General features: G+C 64.7%; 2 protein-coding genes across 6 annotated transcripts; one reads left to right on the top strand and one right to left on the bottom strand.

Moving 5' to 3' along the window:
• Window positions 1–2,382: 2,382 nt before the first annotated feature.
• Window positions 2,383–4,563, top strand: CCDC188 (coiled-coil domain containing 188; the record flags this gene model as incomplete). The annotated part of the gene is made up of 9 exons (XM_082640876.1): window positions 2,383–2,919; window positions 3,025–3,132; window positions 3,287–3,391; window positions 3,479–3,535; window positions 3,645–3,704; window positions 3,795–3,859; window positions 4,052–4,109; window positions 4,244–4,287; window positions 4,377–4,563. 9 exons carry the CDS (start codon window positions 2,383–2,385, stop codon window positions 4,561–4,563), a joined length of 1,221 nt encoding a protein of 406 aa, XP_082497002.1.
• Window positions 4,564–5,536: 973 nt separating this feature from the next.
• Window positions 5,537–20,009, bottom strand: ZDHHC8 (zDHHC palmitoyltransferase 8). Of its 5 annotated transcripts, none has more exons than XM_082641594.1 (11): window positions 19,832–20,009; window positions 13,447–13,568; window positions 13,127–13,284; window positions 12,877–13,049; window positions 12,570–12,672; window positions 12,053–12,144; window positions 11,750–11,891; window positions 11,436–11,556; window positions 11,253–11,362; window positions 8,937–9,937; window positions 5,537–6,121 (listed from the first exon to the last, which is right to left on the bottom strand). In XM_082641594.1, exons 1-11 carry the CDS (start codon window positions 19,933–19,935, stop codon window positions 5,896–5,898), a joined length of 2,352 nt encoding a protein of 783 aa, XP_082497720.1. In that variant the 5' UTR covers window positions 19,936–20,009; the 3' UTR covers window positions 5,537–5,895. The 5 variants fall into 5 exon arrangements, with proteins under 5 accessions (XP_082497720.1, XP_082497716.1, XP_082497717.1 ...); XM_082641590.1 differs by lacking the exon at window positions 5,537–6,121 and adding an exon at window positions 6,623–7,843; XM_082641591.1 differs by lacking the exon at window positions 5,537–6,121 and adding an exon at window positions 6,623–7,238.
• Window positions 20,010–20,689: the final 680 nt, after the last annotated feature.

The raw sequence follows: 20,689 nt of genomic DNA, 5'->3' as shown, positions 1-20,689 counted from the left end.
CAGTTCCCGGGTTGCAGCCACTGTCCTTGCTGTTATTACAGGGGGTCCCCAGTTTCCATGAGGAGATCCCCTCTCCCCATTTAACGTTCCCAGGCACCTGCTGGCACCTGACAGGGCACGGCTCCCCGCCCCACCCCGGAGGCCCCCTCCTCCCCTGGTGGCTAAGCAGAGTCTGCTCAGGGGAGATTTCAGGGGGCCGCTGATGACTGAGTGGGGCTCCAGGCCCATCTTTCCCAGCCCATCTCCAGCCAGAGCCTGTTGCTAATGCTTCACAGATGCAACCCTAGAAACAGAGTGACCTCCTGGGGCTGGGCCACCTGTGTCCAGGTAGACACAGCCTGTGAGCTGTGCATGCCCCCTCCTCTGTGGGTGGCCCCTGTCCGGCAGCCCCTGTAGTGTATCTGTCCTACAAAGAGGACAGGAGTGAGACCACCGGCAGATAAGGGATTTTGACAGACTTCTTCAGACGGGAAGCGGGAAGCAGGGGCTGACATAGCAGGACAGGGGCTGACATCACCTGGGTGTGGACGAGGCAGGGCAGCAAAACTGGGCTGGCTAGGGGACGGCTTGGGGTGGCCTCCAGCACGTGTGAGGGACGGCAGGTGACACAGGGACTGTCAGGCAAACTCCCCAAGCTGTCCCCCTCTCCAGACGTCTGCCCAGAGGCAGGAGGCCTTCCTCCCAGGGGACTGACTTTGGGACACCCTGGCTGCTAACGGGGAGAGAAACCCCTCAGCTCCATCCTGCCTCCCTATGCACAGGAGTAGAAAAGCCAGACATCTGAGGACAGGGCCTAATAGGAAGTCCTACCAAACAGAAAAAAAGAACCACAAAGAGAAAAAGCAGGAAGCAAAAGTTCCCCTCCCTGCAAAATCCACGTTACCCCTAAAACAGAGCAGGAAGCTCTGAAAAAAGAATAAGGGCACGCAAAGAACAATGGAGATGTCTTGAAATTTTAAAGCACAATTGCAGCCCGGCCTGCAGACAGCAGCTCCAGGGACTGTGGGGCCCCTGAATTCCTGTGGGGAAATGCCCTCTGAGCTGACTCTGCCCAAACTCACAGCCAACAAGCGTGAGGTCAGAGTAAGATGCTTTCAGACTTGTGAGGTGTCTCATGATCTAGTCCCAAGGGGCAGATGGCTCCCAATCTCAGAGGCTAAAACAAGCGCAAGTCAGTCGGGCCTTGGCAACTTGGCCAGCCCCACGGGGTGGGTCTCTGTGGTCTCACTGGGCTCTTTAACCCAGCTCCTGGCAGCTGGGGACCCGCTGGGATAACCAGAGCCTCCCTCCCCACGACCTGGTATCTGAGAGCAAGGCCATGCTCCCCTCCCACCACAGAGGGTCCCCAGAGCAGCAAGACAGTCACAGCCCAACACACAAGCACTGTCCAGGTCTCTGCTGGTAAGACTCCACTGGCCGTAGCGAACCTCAAGGCTAGCCCAGAGCCCAGGGTCACATTGCAGAGGGCCAAGGACCCGGGGACAGGAAGGATTTGCAGCTGTTTCCACCACACAGGCACTCGGGTTTCTACCGACCCACCTTTCTGAGGACGCTGCTTGAGGATGTGCTTCCACAGAACAAGGGAGGGAGCTGAGAAAGAGGAGGATGTGAGGCAGGGGCTCCAGGAGCAGCGGGGGTGCAGTGGGACAGATAGCGCAACACGATGTTGTAGGAAGGGAGGAGAAACCATTGTGGGGCAGGGGCTGGATCTGGCTCCACATGGGAGACACGCTCTGCTGTCACTGAAAAGACCCCCAAAGTGGTGAAGAGCAGGCTGGACTCTGGTCCCATCACTGAATAGGCCATGGCCTCGGGCAAGTGTCTTCATGCCTTGGTCCCCCGCCTGCAGGGAGAGGATAATAATAGTCCTTGCAGGACCATCGAATGTTCAATAAATGATTTTTTAAAAAAACTTGGAGATACGTTAGGTGAAAAGGCCAGGCTGTAGGATGATCTCTTCTGTGTGAAGAGAGACCATGAGACGTGCGGCCACCTCCAGAAAGGTCTCAGCCACTGGGATCAAGGCTGGGGGCAGGGTCACACTGGACACTTCCTGTTGTTTGACTTTGTTCTAACCACGTGTCTGCATGATCTGCTGTACATTTTAAGAAAATAGCTGAGGTGGGTGTGGTGGGGACGATGCAGAGGGGGTGACCCCCTGAGGTTACCTGAGGAACAGGGACATGGTGGGAGGGACCCTGCCAGCCCTGCTCTGACCACGCCCCAGCCCATTATGACCTCCCTGGCCATGCCTAGGTCTTTGTGACAGGTGCCCCTGAGGCACCTGTGAGCCATGACACCCAGAGGGCCCTCAGTAAGAGGGTGGCAGCTCAGGCCAGGCCAAAGCATGGACCTGGGGTCAGGAAGGAGTCACAGGGAGCTATGGAGGGGCTGAAAACCCTGGGACCCCGTGGCCACTCCCACCCCCAGTGCCCCCAACCCCCAGCTTCGAGCAGCCATGGAGGATGCCTGGACCCACCCTGCCAGTGGTTTGTAAGGTGGCCCTGCATGGTGCCTCTCAGCTCCACCCACTCAGTGGAGACTGCCAGGCCTTTCCCAGCCCAGGGGACAGGGGGTGGGGGGCCCAGGGTCGGTGACGAGGTACCTGGGAACTTTATCACAGGTGAAGAGGGAGAGGTGCAGCGACAGAGGCCGCAAGACCACCCGGCGGGGGTGAGACAAGGACAAGTAGAGATGGGGCTGGGGTGGGGCTGGCCCCTGCACTCAGGCCGAGAGCAGGGGACACCCACGCAGGGGGCGTGGCCCAGCTCAGGGCCCAGACCCTGCCCTTGCCCGCCCCTGACCCTGAGGGCAGGGACCCCAGCCTCGCCCAGGGCAGCCCCCTCTCAGCTCCAGAGCATGCTCCTGGGGCCTGCAGAGCAGTCCTTTCTCCAGCTGGAGCAGGGGAACCAGAATCTGGTGAGTGTGCTCCCAGCCCTCCCAGGCCCCAAGCCCTCCACCACCGCCCCCTTCCGCCTTCTGCCTGCGAAGTGGCTGTTCCCATCTTTCTGCCCCCACCCCCAGAAAAGGCAGAACCAGGACACGCGGGAGCAGCTGGGGGCCCTCCTGGGGCCGGGGCAGCAGTTCCTGCCCTTGTGCCCCGAGCACTCGAGCTGCACAGCCCTGACCTGGGTGAGTGTGTGGCGGGGTGCAGCCCCAGCAGGACAATGGGAGGCTCTGGGGAGCTCCCTGTGGCTCCATGCGCTACCCCCACCCCATTCCTAAGCAGTCCTTGACCACGGATGCTGCTGATGGCCTTGGGGCTGAGCCGGTGGCTCCTCTGCAGCCCCTTGAGCAGGCCAGCGCCCGGCCCCTGAAGGATAGGGCCCCTCTGCAGCTGCTGCGGCAGAAGCCGTGCCGGGGGAAAGAGTCCTTCGTGCAACAGTCCCAGGTGGGCCCCGGAGGCCGGGGGCGTGCGGGGAGGAAGGAGCTGACCACCTGCCGGTCCTCCCTCTGCCCACACTGTGCCTGCCCCCAGAACGAGCTGCAGCAGATCCGACTGTCCTTTGAGAGGAAGAAGATGGCCATCACCGAGGTGCCCACCTGCAAGGGTGGGAGGGGGGGGCTGGGGCACCCACCTGTGACATGCATCCTGCGTGGGTCCTGCTCCTTGGGGCGTGACCCAGCCTCCACCCTCCCACCAGGTGTGGGACGGCGTGGCCGAAGTACACATGGCCCTGAACAACCAGGCCACCGGGCTCCTGGTAGGTCCCTAAAGGCGACACCCAGAGGATGAGGGGGCTGGGTGGGGGCAGTGGGGTTGGGGGACCAGCTTTACCCTCTCTGTCCCCCAGAACCTCAAGAAGGACATCCGGGGTGTGCTGAACCAGATGGAGGACATCCAGCTGGAGATTCTGGGGTGATGTGCAGGGCTGGGAGCCAGCGGGGCCTGGCTGAGCCGGGATGGGGGCAGGTGTCCAGGTCAGGATGGGGTGGACCAATCCCTGACCCCTCCCCAATTCCCCTGCACCAGACCAGGTGGTGCCAGGCTGAGGTGGGGGGTACACATGGCGCTGACTGTGCACCGCACCCCCACCCCACCCCCCGCCAGGGAACGGGCCCAGTGCCGCACCCAGGTCAGGAAGGAGCAGCAGATGGTGTGCATAGGGGTAAGTCCCCCACCCCACCCTCTCCCTGGAGGCCCCTCTCAGGGAGCGGGAGAGGATCCCTGTGACCAGAATCACCCCTGTCCTGGGAGAGACCAGGAACTTGCTCTGACTCAGCCCCTCTCCCGCGGAAGGCACGGCCGCAGCTGGGATGTTCCGAGGGCCGCAAAGGCCAGCTCTGGTAGGTGGCCGTCTGAGCTCAGGGGCAGAGCCCAGTCCCCAGGGACTGTCCCCTGGGCACCCCCGCCCCCTGACCACCGCCGTCCACAGGCTGCTGGCCCTGAGGTTGCTGCTGGGTGCCCTGCTAGCCTGCACCGCCGCCTACGTGTACATGGTGGACCCCGTGCCCTTCGAGGGGCTGGTGCCGCCCCTGCTGAGCCGCGCCACCATCTGGAAGTTCCGGACCCTGCTGGGCCCGTTCCTGCGCCTTGAGGTGGATGACTTCCTGCCCTTCTAGGCCGGAGGCCCAGCAGCCCCAGAGAGGAGGAAGCAAGGCGGCTGGTGTGGCCCAGGGTGCCCAGCGGCCGTGCCAGCCCCCACGCACCATCCCAGCCCAGAGCCTTGGAGGAGGGTGGAGGCGGGGTCTGTCCTGAGGGCTGGGCCTGCGGCTGGACATACAGTAGTGACACAAGGCCTGTGCACTTGTTTCCATGGAAATGGGAGCGGGACATAGGAGGCTTTGCCACCTTCTGAGGCGGATCTTGCAGTGAGGGTCCCTAGGGGTGGCGCCCCTGCCTCGTCCCCCAAGCCCCATCCGCTGCCAGGGCAGCCTCTCCACAGGACACCCCCAGACTGCCCTGGCCACCAGAAGGGCTCTGAGCAGAGGGTACGTAGAAGGGGCTCCACTGAAAGTGAGGTCCTCAGGCCTCATCCCTGGGACTGGCAGACCTCGGGGATCAGGTTCTCAGTCCAGGCTCTGCTGACCCTTCACATAAGCCACGTCCCTGTCTGGCCGACCACCCCCCTTCCCAAACCGGCCCAGCCACCACCCGGCCCCCCGCTCCTGTTCCCTCCCCACCCCAGGGTCCCTGTCCAGTCCAGCCTCCTGGCGCTTCCCCGAGGCTTGGAGGACAGGGGGACCACGCTGGTGGACAGAGCCATGGAGGTAAACACCAAAAATTTTATTTAGTGCATTAAACTGGGGCAGGGCAATACCTTCTAGAACAATAGAGAATAGCTTTGTGGCTGCTCATCCCCAAATGGGAGAAACAGAGCCACTGCCCAGGCAGAGGGGACGGCCAGGGCCCAGCCCTGTCCCTGGGAGCGTCCAGGCCCAGCCAGCTGGGGGCTGCAAGGCTGGGGGTGGCAGGGCCCTCTGAGCTCGCCAGGTGCAACATCTCAGAGTGAAGGAGTGAAGACCACCTGGGCAGGGCCGGTGGGCTGGGGTCTCCTCCAGCTGGCGGCTCCAGGAGCTTAAGGCATCTGTTCATGTGCTGGGTGCAGGGAGGGGGGAGTGTAGCGACCTGCAGGGGCGACCTGAGAGCCCCACCCAGCCCAACCCACAGAGGCCGGGGCTCCCTGGGAAGAAGTGGCGTGTAAAGTGCTTGGTCAGGCAGGGGGATCAGGTGATGGTGACACCCGGGAAGGCTGTGCTGGTCCCAGCAGCTCCAGGGCCCCCACCTGGGGTTTCAGACCCTCTGCAGCAGGTGGGGACTTCCTGAGCTGGGAGGGCACAGGGTCACAGGCCCTGGTGGGCTCGGGGTCAGTCAAGGTGCAGCTGGTGGAGAGGGGACGCCCAGCCCACACCCTAGGGTCCGCAGCAGCCTGGCCTCTTGGGCCCCAGAGTCTCCTACTTGGTGTCCCGCTCGGGCCCTGAGAGGCTGGGGAAGAGGCTGGAGGCGGCCAAGTGTAGACGGCACACGGCCCCCCGGGGGGGCGCCCCAGTGGCCGGGCTCCAGGGGACCCGCAGTGATGGGCGGTCCACCGGGAGGCCGAGGTGGCACAGGTGCAGGCCGGGGGGCACCCTGGGCTGGCCACGCCGCCCCCATCCACGGCTGAAGGTGCCGATCCGCCCCCTGTGGGTTGCAGCGTCCCGTGAGAGAGAAGCAGAAAGGCGGAGGTCAGCAAGGAGCAGAGCTGCCCGGTTCAGGGTCTGAGGACCCGCCGGCCTCCCACGTGGGGCCAGCCCCTGCCCCGGTCCCCCAGCCCCTGAAAAGCTGTGGATTCCTGACGCCCCCACCCCAGACACTTGCAGGGGGGACGGGAGATGAGTTCCAGTCCGCGCAGCTGCAGGACGGGCGGGCACTCCCTGCTCCTGGGATCCCGGGGCCCCTGGGGCAGCTGCAGCCCCAGCTTCTCTCCAAATGCCCCGTTACTGCCAGGGATGACGCAGACTCAGGGAAACCTCACGCTGGTCAGCCAGAGAACCGCCGGCCAGCCCCCACCCTTGGCTTAAGTCCATGGAAACGCCCACGCAGAACGTCCACGCCCGGACTGTCCGCCACCACCTCTCCCGGAGCCTGACCCCCTCTGCCCCCGCCCAGAGCCCCTGGCCTTGCTCAAGGAAAGGATCGAAATGACTCTTTTTCTTTTTTTAATAAAATTATAGATATATAGATGTAGATATAAAAACATAAAACAGACACAACGCAAGCGGACGCTGCCGTGTGCTTACTCTCGGGTCCCTGGCGCCAGACAAAACTCCGACCCCTCCCCGATGTGCTTTCCACGTGGGTGCCCAGGCTCCAGCAGGGCCTGGACTTTGCATGCCTCGGGTGGGGGTCTCCAGTTTGCAGGGAGGGGACTCGGGGTCGTGTGGGCCCCCTGTGGCGGCATCCGGCCTCCTGTGCCCGCTCCCCCTGCCCCCGTCACCTCCCACAAGAGCATAAAGCAAAGATTAAGGCTTCGATTAAAGCGAGTTTCCGGGCAGTGGGGGCAGCGGGGGCCCGAGCGTGAACACATGGGACGTGGCATGGCAGCTCAGCGCACAGACACGGGGACGCGCCCACCAGCTGGGCGAGACGAGACACACGGAGCCAGGACCCCACCCACAGCTGGCTGTCCGTCCGTCTGTCCATTTGTGCACCTGTCCGTCAGAACCCAGAGCAGTCCCGGAGCTGGGTGCCTGTGGGCCGGGCCTGGACTCCCTGCAGAAGAGTGGGCCTTGCCAAGCTACAAGCTTCCAGCGGGTCCCTGAAAGGCAATGGTTAGGAGCAGCTGGGCGGTGGGGCCCTCGGTCTGGGAGGACGGCCAGGGGCCCAGGCCTCTCTGTCCATCTCTGGGCCACAGTGACCCATGTGTAAGGGAAGTGGGTAGGGACTGGCCTGGTGACAACCTGTGTAGTCCACGCCCCCTTGCTGCCCCAGCTCGCGGGAGCAGGGCCACCAACACGCAGATCCTGCAGCCTCATGGCCCTTGGCCCAGCTGTGCCCTGGTGAGCAGATGAGTGGATGCACGGGCTGAGGACGAGGGATAGGCCCGTGGAGGCGTGGTTCTCCTCCCGCTGATGCGTCCACACCAAGCCTGGGCCTCCTCTCCCGGGGCAGAGAAGTTGGGAGGGGGGGCAGCCGCTGTGGGGGGGGGTCCTGGCTCCCATGGCGCTACGGCGACGGGTGGCAGTCAGTCCTCACACCGAGATCTCGTATGTGGTCCCACCCACGCCGGACACCTTCTTAACGAGCGTGTGCCGGGCGGGGCTGGCGGAGGGCCCTGGGGGGCCGGTGGCAGGCCCCAAGCGGGCCAGGCCCGGGGACTGCCCATTAAGCTTACTTGGGGGGGTCTTCAGCTGAGGGTGGTCCCTGCATCAAAACAAGCACACACACGCACACACACAGTGAACACGGGACCATGGCAGGACAGGGGCCAGCGGAGGCAAGAGGACAGAGGACACAGACACAGACGGAGCACTGGGCAGCCCCTGCCTCTGACCCTGGACGGTCCCACACGGAAATGCGTGGGGGAGCAGAACCTGCCAGGGGAGGGCCGTGCTGTCACAGGACAGACAGATGTCAGAATGGCCGCCATCCCCTCCCAGGCCTCTCAGCACAGACCACAGAACACAGGGAGGCCAGGTGGATGCTGGCCAGGTGAGTCCCTGGACCCTGCCCTGTCCTGGTGCCCTGAGCTGGGAAGCCCAGCAGTGACGATGTGGCCTCTTCCCTGCTCCTTCCAAGGGAAACGAGGGGCTGCCCTTCTGCCCTCCAGCCTCCCCAGCACTGACCAGTAGCATGGACCTCGCTGCCCAGCACTCATGCGGGCAGGAGCCCCTCCCTCCCTGGGCTGCCTCACAGCAGCCCCCTCTGGGCCTGTTACACCCACAACAGGAACCTCCTCATCAACTGAGCCTGTGCTCATGGCAGCCAGGTGAAGCCCTGGTGAGCAAACGTGCCCAGCAGGTGCTCGGCTCTTGTACTTGGGCCTGGGACCAGCCTGCCCTTCTGAGACTCGGTTTGCCCATCCCTGAGCAGGGAAGCCCTTGCTTCCTGGGGCTTTGTGCCCCCCGAAGGCCAGGACCGTGGTGCCCAGAGTGGCATGTTTTGCTGTGGGAGGATGGTCACCCAGACTTGGCCTTCTGGACATGGACAGTGGCACCATCTCTAGAGGAAGAACCCTAGGGTCCCCCACATGCTGGGTCTGTGCCAGCCAGGGGAGAGTGTGGGTGTTGGGCTCAAGATGCAAATTCTCCTGCCCCTGGTCCCAGGACATGCCAGGGCACCCTTGGAGCTGGGCTACCCTCACACTGGCCGCCAGAATCCTCCAAGGTGGGTGAGGCCCACCCCCCTAGGTAGCCTCAGGCCTCCTGGGCAGCCCCCACGTACTTGGCCAAGAGGCCCTGCAGGCAGCCAGACACCTGCCCTGTGCCCGGCAGCTGACCGCACCCTGAGCACCCACCTCTGCACAGACAGCGAGGGCGGCGGTTCTGGGAGCTCCGCTTGGATGAAGGCGACGGCTTTGGGGCCCACGTAGGAGGGCGAGCGGGGAGTGCTAGGTGGGGACGGAGGGACCTGGCGCACGGGCGACCTGTGGGAGCCGCTGGTGGGCCTGGCCCCCGGGGCGCCACTGTTGGCCAGGTCTGCCTGCAGGGAGGAAGAGGAGGTCCGCGGCGCCCGGCTCACGGCGCTGGACAGCGAGGACAGCGACGCCTGCAGCGCGGGGTTGCGGGCGCCCCCGAAGCCGGGCCCGGCCACCAGGTCGTCCCTGGAGCTACAGCGCAGCGCGGGGCCACGGGGGCCCTCGGACAGCACGCTGGCCTGCTGCAGGCTATAGGAGCTGGGTGCGTCGTAGACACCCGAGTCGCCAAAGAGCGAGTCAGCCTGAGAGCGCAGCAGCCGCTCACGCTCCTCCCTGTCCTTGCGCTCCTGGATGGAGGCCATGATGGTCCTGGACAGGTTGTCGTAGCGCACAGGCGAGGGCTCCCGAGGCCGCAGGCCCAGCACGGGGCTGAAGCTGCGGGGCGGGGGCCGTGGTGGGTCGCCCGCTGCCCCCGCGTGCAGGTAGGGCGAGCGGTAGCTGGCTGTGCCAGCTGAGGGGTGGGCCGGGCACGTGTGGCCCCCAGGAGAGCCAGGGTTCAGCAGGCTGTCGTAGGACAGGCTGCCGTTGCGGTTGGGCAGCGCGTGGGGGGCAAAGAGGCCACGGTGGGGCGTGGGGGGCCCACCCTCAGAGCGCAGGGGCTGCAGGGCCACGTGGTCCCCGCCCCGCCGGCTGGCAGCCTTGAGGCTCAGGGAGCGCAAGGCGCCTGAGAAGGTGTCAGCAGCACTGAGTGGTGGGGATGGCGGGTATGCTGCATGCAGGCTGCTGGGCGGGTAGTCAGGGACGTCCAGGCTGGGCTCGGATGCAAAGTCCAGGCTGTGGATGCTGTCCTCCCCCAGCGTCAGGGAGTCAGTGCCCGTGACCTGCAGGGGGAGATGGCGCACATCCATTTTGGCCCACCCACCGTGCCCTGCCCGCTCACCAGGTGCTCTGTGCCCACTAGGAAGTTGCAATCCTGGTGGCATCAGGGATGGCGGCAGGTGCAACCGACGAGCTGTTCCCAGAAGCTCTCTATCCCCTGCGCCCCACGGAGGGAAGTGGGGACAGGGTGGAGCAGAGCAGGGGGCCCCAGTATCTCTCCAGGGAAGGCTGTGCAGCTGCTCCAGCCCAACTCCCCAGGGAGAGCAAGGGGCCTTGGGGCAGCCTTGGGATCAGGACCTCAAAGAGACTTAATAACCACACAGTGACCCAGGGCCTCTCCCAGGCACCCCAGGGCTGAGGGTCTGGGCGGGCAGTGCAAAGCAGACAGCAGGGCAGTGCCCTCGGAGCCCAGCAGCCCAGGGAGTAGCCACAGTGACAGAGGGGGGCCTTTTTGATTCTCCGTGATTCCAGGCACACAGACTTGGACTGGGACAAGAGCCTGCAGAAACTCAAAACCCAGAAGGCGCATGGGTGGGGATAAATGTGGCTTTAGGGCACTTGGCCAACCAGCGGGACCCTCCATGGGATCCAGGACAATCCCAGGAAGGAGGCAACCCACCTAAGCCCCCTCATTCCAAGAAGGGCCACCGGACGCTGGCCAGGGAGGCCCAGACTCACTGCCCTGACCAGCAGGTGCCAGAGGCAGGGTCAGGCAGGATATCAGTCCAGGAGGGAGTTCCCTGGGAGAGAGGGGCTGGTCCAAGTGTGCTGGCTCAGCCACGGGCCCCCTCTGGTGGCATGAAGGAGGCAGGCAGCCTGGGAACCTCAGGGGTCTGGGTGTCTGCTCAGGCCGTCCGCTGCTCCACGTGAACGCAGAGAATAAATGTGCTTCCTCAAACAATCTCAAATTCCTCTGAAGCCTTCCCGAGGGCCCTGAGGACCTTACAGAGTGACTGACTAATGGTGGAATTCCAGGCATCCTGGCACACAGTGCCCCCGGGGGCAGCGCCTAGAGCCAGCAGGCAACACTGGCCAAGGGCCGAGTGGCTAGGACTGCCTGCACCAGCCCCTCCCAAGACACCTGGCCCTGCTCCCCTCTACCAGCCCCAGCTGGGATGCCCACACCCTGTGTGACCCAGGCGGGTCTTTCAGGGGTGAGGCCTGGTGCGGGGGGCTCAGGTAGGATTCCTGGGGACATGGCCTCCAGGATGTGGCGAAGTCTGGGGGCGGGGCTCCGGAGCTTCCCGGGCGGGGCCTCTTGGGTGGAGCCTCCGGGGCGGGGCCTCGGGTCCTCCGGGCAGGGCCAGGCCTCCTCACCTGCTCGCCCGGCCCACAGAAGGGCGCCTTGGTACCCGTGGGAAAGGCGGGCCGGAACTTGTACATGGCGGGTGTCGGGGGGCTGGTCCTCTGCGCCGACAGGGCGCTCTCTGGGGAAGATGGACCACTGTCAGACTGGGATCAGTCTGTGCCCCTCCCTCCGTTCGGCTGCCCCCGCCTCACCAGCACTGCCGGGGCGTGGGGTCTGCAGGTCGCTGCCAAATGTGCCGGCCTCCGCCTTGGGGGGCAGCGGCGGCCCCAGGTCCAGCGGCTTCTCATCCAGCCGGTCCAGGCTGCCCTTGGACTGGGAGGGGGCGCGGTCAGTGGTGTGTAGGGTACAGGCCACGGGCAGGGCTTAACTGGGGACTCCATCCTGGGGCCTGGGACCTAGACCCCTCCCCCATTCCACCCAGTCCTTCCCCATTCTACTCTTAGGCCCCTCCAACCTGACCGCTTCCCACCTCACCCCATCCCTTACCCCACCCCTGGGCCCCCACCTTGCTGTGGCCCAGTCCAGCCTTCAGCCCGTTGTCACTAAGCTTGACCTTGAGTGGTGCCGCTCGCTCCAGGAGCTCCGGCCGAAGGAAGGGTGGCTTCAGGCGAGCGGCGAGGGGCAGCCGGGGCGGCTCCACCACATACCTGCACCAGGGGCAGAGGGGTCAGTGGCCAGGGCAACCTGGCCTGAATGCATGCCAAGGGCAGGACCCCACCTGCCAAAAACAGAAGTGGATCAGGCTGAGGGCCCATGGCTGCCCACCCCAAACCCCGAGGAGTCCCACTGGACACCCGCCGGGCCTCACCGGGGCGCCAGGGGGCTGCACAGCACATGCTCCACGTTCCCATAGCAGCCGCGGGTGAAGGGGTTCACACCCCCACGGAACTTCCCCGTCACCTGTGGACATGGGACCCCTCAGCCAGCCTGGCCAGCCAGGGTCTGGCCAAGGAGGGCAGGGGGACAGGCAGGGACAGCAGGGGTTCCACAGAGGTGAGTTGGGCAGGGTCAGCCCAGGGGTGCCCCCCACCCGGGTCAGCCCCTGCTGTGGAATTTCTGGGCTCTGATTCACTGGTGGCTGCAGTGCCCACAGATGGGGGAGAGGAGGGGGACAGGGCAGGTGAGACCCCACATGCCAAACCCCACCTGGGGTCTCCAGGGCCAGAGCTTCCCCTACCACAGCTGCACATCTGCCGAGGGCCCCCACGGCCCTGCCCTGCCCCGCCCCACCCCAGTCCCTGTGCAGCCCTGGCTCCTCACTCAGCCCGTCGGGGACCCTCCCATGCCCATCCCCATCACTGCATGGCCCCACCCAGGGTCTGCACCTGCTCATTGGTGGTGCGGCCCCGAGTGACCAGCACCACGTGGAAGCCAGTGAGGCCGATGACAGGGATGAAGAAGAGGCCGGCCACACACATGACGGCCATGCTGGCCCGTTAAGGCCAACGGCCGTGGGTGAGGATGGAGCAGGCACCTGTGGACAGACTACCCGCCCCCTCCCCACCGCCCACTCACAGAAGGAGACCCACTCCCTGGGGACTTCTGGGCTGCCAACCCACCCCTCCAAGCCTCGACTTCCCCTGTGAGAAGCATCCCTGGTCCACACCGCCTTTGTAGTCAGGCCAAGGATACGTGATGGTGGTGTGCGCGGCGCCCAGCCCCTCGGCGTGGTTCAGCACGTAGACCAGGCCGAAGGCTACGACGCCCACCATGTGCGCACTGAGCGACAGCAGGAACAGGAAGAAGTAGCGGTAGTTGCGGCGCCCAATGCAGTTGTTGACCCAGGGGCAGTGGTGGTCGAAGTCCTGGGCAGGAACAGCGCGTCAGGGCACACGGTGGGCAGGGGAGGAGGGCGTGGGCTGGGGGCGGGGCAGGCGGTCACCTCCACGCAGTTGTCGCAGACGCTGCAGTGGGAGCAGCGTGGCGGGCGGTAGAAGTGGCAGGTGGCGCACCATTTCATACGGACCTGGATGCCCCGCACATCCACGTTCTTGTACAGCGGGGCCCGGAAGTCATCCTCCTTATCCTCGTCCTCATCCGCTGTGGGCCGGGGGCAGCACGAAAGTGACTTCCCTGGCAGGAGAGCCCCTCTCCAGCCAGCCCTACCCACCCACCCCCCACACCGCCCCCAGCCAGGCTCTGTCAGCCACTCACACTCTAGCGAAAGTCAGCCAGATGAGCTGCCCCAGCACAGGGCCCTACCTCGGGGGAAGACGCCAGGGTCCATGAAGGTGGCCATGCTGAAGTTGGCCAGCACAAAGAGGAAGAGGATGCCATTGTAGACAGGAACGGCTGGGGACACAGCTCGTGTCAACCATGGGCACCTGTGTTGGACAGCAGTGCAGAGCTGGGTCTAGGGGTGTGGCAGGTGTGTGGGAAGGGGACGCGGGGCAGAGGAATTAGGCTTGGCCACACGCGTGCAGTGCTCAGCATGGCAGTCAGGGAGACCACTGTTGCCACGGGCCCACTGCATCTCTACTCAACCCTCAGGGGCTGTGCACAGGCTCCGTGTGTGACAGTCCTGACCCAGACACCCCTGAGCGCCTGTTAGGAGCTCAACTCCCAGTTGAGCAGACTGAGGCTCAGAGAAGCCCATAGGCCAGAGCCAAGCCACGTCCTCCTGCCCCAGCTGGGAATCTTTCCAGGTCCCCTGCCCTGGATGGGGAGACACAGACAAGAGGTGGGAGCCCAGGATGGGAAAGGAGCTGGCTCTGCCCATGTGCTCTGACGGGTAGAGGCCAGTGACCTGCCAGGCAGCTCAGGCCAGACCTGGGCCTCACCCAGACCTGTCCCCAGCTTGGCAGGGCCCTGTTGCCAGGGAGATTCTGGGGTGTGGTGTGGGGAGCCCCAATCCTCGGTCTGTAAATGCATGGGGAGTTCATGTCTGCTCTTCCCTGAGGGGTGCAATCTCAGGGCCTGGGCCCCAGGTGCATCCCTGCCCAGGCTACCTCTTCTTTTTAGTTTGTCACCTTACTCTCCATAGGGCAGTGCAGAATACTTGGAGACTCTAAAAGCATGGCGCCCCCCACCCCTCCGCCGTCTCTCATCACCCCTCACCACTTGGCTCCAAGGCTGCCCCCTCTTCCATGAAGCCTTCTCAGACTGCTGGCTCCCTGCAAAGGTCTCACATGCCACCCTGGTGGACACTCTGGCACAGAGAGCATCTTCCTCAGGCCTCGCAGGACCTGACCAGAGCGCCCCCTCACTGGAGACTGCCAGTCCTCGGGCACATGGCCTGTGACCCCCTGCTCCAACCCTGTGGTGGGTTTCTGCCCACTAGGCTACTACGAAGCCCCTCTGGCTTCAGGCTCACCATCTCTCCCATGGCTGCTGTGATAAGCAGGGGGCACCCAGTGGGTCTGCTTCCCTCCCTGCACTCAGGCCCTCTGTGGAGCTGGGGGGCAGGTGGGGATCCCCTACACCAGACTTGAGCAGGTGGACAGGGCATTGTGGCCACCTGCAGAGTGAGTCGTGCCCGTGGCCCTGCCCGCCCCCACGGCATACGCCGGCCACACTGGTGCCCACGCCTGCCTTGGCCGGGAGCCAGCCCTGCCACCCCAGCAACCACCTCCATGGTAGAGGAACTTCTCTATTTTTAGTGGAAAGCAAGAGGCTATTTAAAGATTCCGCTCCCACGGCAGGCAGCACACTCGGAGGACTGGGAGCCGTGAGCTGCCCCTTCCTCTTCTCCAGAACCCGCCATGGAAGTGATGCACAGTCTGAGGACACGGGGTCCTCTGCCAGGAGGCCTTCCTCCACCACCCCTGCCCAGGTGGCCCAGAGCAGATACCTTCTACGCTCCCCATCCCTGCACGCTGGAGCCTGGCGTGCAGACAGCGCTCAATGTATGTTTGTGACCTCCGATCCAATGTCATTTGGCAGGATGACGGTGGGCCCCTGAGGCATGGTCTGCCCAACAGGGTGGGAGGGGGCTGGGAGCCCAGATGCCAGTGAAGACAGGTGAGAGAGCCAGGCACAGCCAGAACCTGGGAGAGGTGGGCACCGCGGACCCACCCTGGCACTGCGAGCCAGCTCCCCACGCGCCTTCTGGGAGGGCTGACCACGTAGTCTGTGCAAAAGGAAAACGTGGCTCTCAGCCACCTGCACTGTCGCACATTGGGGAGCCAGCCCGCTCTCGAGAGGAAGGAACCGGCCGAGAACAGACAGACATGCAGACACGAAGTGCAGCAGGCAGGCCGGCGCTGAAGGCGGGAGGATGTGGGACGGGGGCTGAGCGCGGCCCTTCATCATCGCCCTCCGAGTTTTACCGGCAGATGTTGAGAGCCCACTGCCCGCCGGCCTGCTCAGTGGACCATGCATCCCACCCTTCAGGCTGGGGGGCGGCGCTTCTGTCATCCCCATTTTACAATCAAGGGTATCCGAGGGCTTGTCACCCAAGGCAGGGACTGAACCCCCGCCCCGGAGGCCCACACTGCTTTGTCCTCCCTGGGCCTCGATGACCCTGAGTGACACGGTTAGGGCTGGGGAGAGCAGCAGCTGCAAGGTGATGGAGTAACGCTTGCAATGAGGTGCTAGACGGCCTCTACCCAGGGTGGACACCACCCACCCACTGCATGCGTGGGCAGCACATACCAGGGAGGGCAGGGTGGGGCTTTAGCCGGTGCTGGGCAAGTCTGGGAGGGCATGGGTTCTCTGACTGGGACTTGAGCCACTGCACCCTCCACTCACCACCTCCAGCCCCCCAGGCTTCACTCAGACCCAGGATCAGGCACTGCCACGCATCCCGTCCCCCCATCCTCGCCCCGGGGGCCTCTACCCCCAGGCTGTGCCATAAGAGGGGCTGAGGCCTGGGTCATGCCCAACAAGGACTGGCTCACTAGCCAATGCTGCCAGGGCCCAGGAACGGCTAAGTAGGGGAGAAGACGAAAGAACACACACACATCCACATGAACATGCAGGGACCCATGCATGCACACATGTGTAGCACACACGCAGACACACACAATGCTCCAGGCGTACATGTGTGGATACTGCACAAGCATGCATACACACGTGCACATGTGATCAACACAAAAGGCACATGTGTGCCGACGTGTGTACGGATATGCACACTCGTGCACACAATGGCACATTTGTACCCTCATTCACGCACAAACACAGATGCAGGCTTGCTCCTCCTCCACTGACCCACACACCCCAGCCCTCTCTGGACATCTCTCAGCTCCCTGTGGGCTGGGCAAGTGTGAGGATGTGTGAGGACACACGAGCTCCGTGGGCGAGGCCCGGCAGGCAGCACTGCTCCGGCCGCCTGAGTCCGTGCCAGGCTCCAGGAGCACCTCTCTGCCCTCAGGGATGACACCCCACTCCCCTCCCAGGGAATGGTGTGCTCCAGGCTCGCCCTGCCGGGCAGGGGTTGGGCACTACCCAGTGGTGGCAGACACACTGCAGGCCCCTCCCCCGGGCCGGCCCCCGTCCTGAGCCTCCACCATGGCCCCACCAGGGCCGGCGGGAGACACCGCCCAGCAGGATGGGGTTCTGAAGTGTAGCATGCGGCCTCGGCTAAATGCAGAATGGAAATTTTTAACTCAGACGTTTTCACTTAAATCAGGTTCTTCATTAACACTGACTAATGAAGCTCACACACGGGACACCCGGAACCAGAGGGTCTGCAGCTACTCTGCCCTGATCCAGCCAGGCAGGGCCTCTGGCCACATGCACCCACCCTACAGACACCCAAGCGGATGGGGAAACTGAAGCTCAGGGGACCAGGGGTACACACAGCAAGTCCTGGCAGGGGGCTAACACCAAGTGTCCCCCTCCCCATATGGTCCCAGCCAGCGGCTCCATCCACCTAGGCCCGCCGCAGGCTGGCTTGGTCTTGGACTGGAACTCTCACTGTCCTAGGCTGGGCCTTGTGGCTGAGTGGGCCTCTAGGCATAGGGAGGGCTCAGGCCCATCCTGGGGACCTGCCATGACATCCCAGAAGTCAGCCCACTGGCCCCAGACAGAGACAAGACAGCCCAGTGTGGGCCCCAGGCATGGGTATCCAGCCAAGCAGCCCTGGCCCTCTGATGTTCACAGGGTCCCTGTCGTTCTGTAAGGTGGCTCCAGGAAGAGGAAGGGGAAGGGGCAGAGACCTGGCCTCGGCGCTCTCGGACGCCTCCCAGCACCTGACCCGGCCTGACGCTGAGCTTTCTTGGGTCTGGGGGACAGAACTGTACCAAGAACCCAGGAAGGCTTCCTGGAGGAGGAGGGCCACCAGGAACCTACCCTGAGACATGCTACCCATCCTCGTGGGGGGACACCCCCAGCTCTGGGCATCCTCCCCACACCCCAGCCTTTCCTGGTGACATGTCTGAATGTGCTGCGGGCCGAGCCCCTCAGAGAGCTGGCCCAAGGGAGGGGTCTTTGGTCCTCTAGGCCTGGGCTCCCCACCCTGAGTGACACCCGGAGCTGCTGCCTATGTGGACCTGTCTCAAAGGGGCAACTCATATTTACTGAGTGTAGAGCGGGGGCCGGGGACCACTCAGCTTCCAGTGAAGTCCAAGGAGCAGAGCAGACAGAATCCTGTGGGGCCCCGAGGGCGGGGTAGGAAGGGCCCAGGAGCGGGTGTCTGAGTCTGCAGTGGGCCTGGGATCAGAAACAGGGCAGAGGTGTGGGTACCAGGGTGACGAGAGGCCTGTCCCAAGAAGGGGACTGCTTGGCCCCCTGCTTACCCGGAATCAGCCCACTGTGGGTGGTGTCATTGGGCCTGGGCCACCCAGCAGACCCCCTCAGGAACTACAACGCCAGCAGAACTGGGCTGGGCACCGGCCAGGGTCCTTGATGGCCATTCAGCCAAGGAATGTGGCCATGGGGTGCAGGGATCCCTGTTCCGGGGGGCAAGTGAGGGTCCCTTGGCAAGATGATTGCTGCACCTGGACGCCGGCCAGCACCCCCTGCACCTCCATCTTCCGCATGGTCTCTCAGGCAGAGTGAGTCACTCAGGGCAGGATGCAGGGCACACCTGTGCTGCCCCAGGGCAACCCCGAACCTCTCAGCGCTGGGTCACTGAACCCAGAACCCCAGCAGTGAGAGCAGAGGGAGGGTAGGCAGCCTCCATGCCCAGCCCCTGGGGCGGGTCGAGTTCACAGGACAGTAAGGACTCTCTGAAATCAAGGGAAGCCTCAGGACAAGCACCCTTCAGGGGGCCTGTGTGCACCTAAGGGGAGAGGAGGTGGGTGAGTTCCCTGGGGTGGGGTTGATCTCGGCTGCTTGTTGAACTTTTTCCCAGCGTTTCATAAGTTCTCATCAGAGAACACATATTCCTTTTAAAGTCAGGACAAATGCTGAATTGCATTTGGGGAGTGAGAAACCAGAACCAGCACATGGAGGCCAGACTGCAGGGAAGCAGGGCCCAGACTCCCGCAAGACCCCTGCCCATACCCCACCCTCCAGAAGCCTCAGTGGGACGCATCCCACCTCGGCCCGCGCCCGCTGCCCACAGCCTCATAGCCAGCAGCATCTGAGTGACAAGAACAAGTCTGCTCGCCAAAGCCAGAAATAAGCCTGTCCACACAGGCCTTTTTTAAACACGCTGTTGGCAGCCTGTGGTGCCCACCCAGCCCAGCCTCCAGGTCGGGGCTCGCCTACCTCCGAGGTGCCCAATGCAGCCTTCCGTCCTCGTGCTGCTGCCCTCGCCCCGGCTAAGGTGAAAGGGTACCCGGCTGGCTTCTGCCCACCCCTGCCTTGGAACAGATGCCCCACTGGCTGCAGCCACCCCAAGCCTCAGGTCCCCAAGAAGGCTAGAGTGGTTGTTACTCTGGTGACCTGGCTGTGTCCCAGCCTGGGACTTGTGGCAGGAGGTGGTCACAGACCTGCATGGCTGAAGCCTGGGGTCCCCAACCCTTCCCTGTGCCAGAGGAGGCCTGGGGAAGGGGGTGGCACGACAATGCAGAGGGAACTGTGGTCAGCCCCTGCCCTGGTCTGCACGGGCCCGGGACCTGCCTGCCCTCTGCCTCAAGGGTCCCAGCGCCCACCGAGGCCAGTGTCCCTGGGTGTGGCCTGGCCTGGGCCCTCCAGCTGTGACCACTGGGCCTTCCTGAGAAGGAAGTCAAGAGAAGGCAGAGGGCACTGCCAGGCCAGCGTCGGCGGTGGCCATGGGGCAGGCACGTGGCAGCCGGGCCAGGCCACACCTACGCGGGAACAACTTGGCTCTGGCCTGGGGCCGGACGGCTGGGAGGGCACTCGAGAGTCATCCTTGGCTCCTCGCAAGAGGGCTGGTGGCTCTGGGCGGCCCCCCTCCCCTCGTGGGGAGGGCAGGGCTGCAGCCACACCCTGGGCAGCCCCCGCACGCACTCCCCTGCCCGGGCTGGCGCCTTGCACCCAGGGCCTGCCTGGTATGCTCACGGGGTGGCCGTCGGACACCAGTGTCCTCACACCCAGGTCTCACCTGTCCCTGACACCCCAGGAAGGGCACGCTCGTGGCATCAGCCTTGGCCCAGAGTGGGGTCTCACATTGCCTACGGCCCTGGTGCCCCCACCCAGCCCAGCCCGCCAGCCCAACGCCGGCCCCGGTCCTGCCAGGCCGCGTCCACCGCTGTGCGCAGCCCTGCCCCTTCTGGCCCCAGCGCCGCGGCCGACTCACGTGAACACGAAGAACAGGGTGCTGGAGCCGACCAGCAGTGCGGCCGCCGTGGCCACCGGGATGTACTTGGCGGGTTTGAGGCGCGTCCCGGGGCTGCGGGGCATCCTGGGCGCCGCGCCGCCGCATCCCTCCCCGGGGCCGGGCGGGCGGGGCCGGCTGGACGGGCAGGACCCAGGCAGCAGCGGTGGCAGCAGAGGAAATCCCACCTCCCGGGCGGCGGAGGAGACAGCGTGCTGATGTCAGCGCGCCCCTTAAGGTGGACCGGCGGTGAGGGGCCGTGGGGCCGGGCGGGGCCCCGACAGCCGGCCCCTCCCACCTGCCCGGCCTGCCACCTCCCTCCTCCTCCTCCTCCCTCTGCGCTCGGGGCAGAGCCGGCGGCGGACCCTCCCGCAGCGGGGCCTCTCCTCCAGCTCCAGGCTGGGAGCCCATGACCCTCTGAGGCCATGCGGCCGCCGCACACCTGAGGTCTTGCCCACAGGGGTACACATGGCGACAGCCAGGCCTCCTGTCCCCAGTCCACAGGCCGCGGGGCTGGAGCATGTGGGTCCCTTCCGGGTCCCTGTTTGCACAGACCTTTCCCTAAACACCTCGGAGCTCTTCCTGGGTAGGGCCAGGCCCCTCCCATCTGGAGCAACACCCCACCCCACCCGCAGCATTTATGAGGGTGGGGGATCGTGACACTGCAGGGGCACCTTGGTTGTTTATCCCCTGCCCACCTCACAGCCCTTGAGCCACAGGCAGCGGGCAGGGTAAGGAGGGCGGGTCTGCTGGTCCCTCTGCGTCCCAGCCCAGGCTGCAGGCCTCCCAGGACAGAGTGGAGTGCCCCTCGGGGAAGGGCCGGGCACCCTGCCCATGCCT

The sequence above is a fragment of the Mesoplodon mirus genome, assembly GCF_964341445.2.
Source record: "Mesoplodon mirus genome assembly, chromosome: 13".
Taxonomy (NCBI): domain Eukaryota; kingdom Metazoa; phylum Chordata; class Mammalia; order Artiodactyla; family Ziphiidae; genus Mesoplodon; species Mesoplodon mirus.
This window is presented reverse-complemented; position numbering and strand designations above follow the sequence as displayed.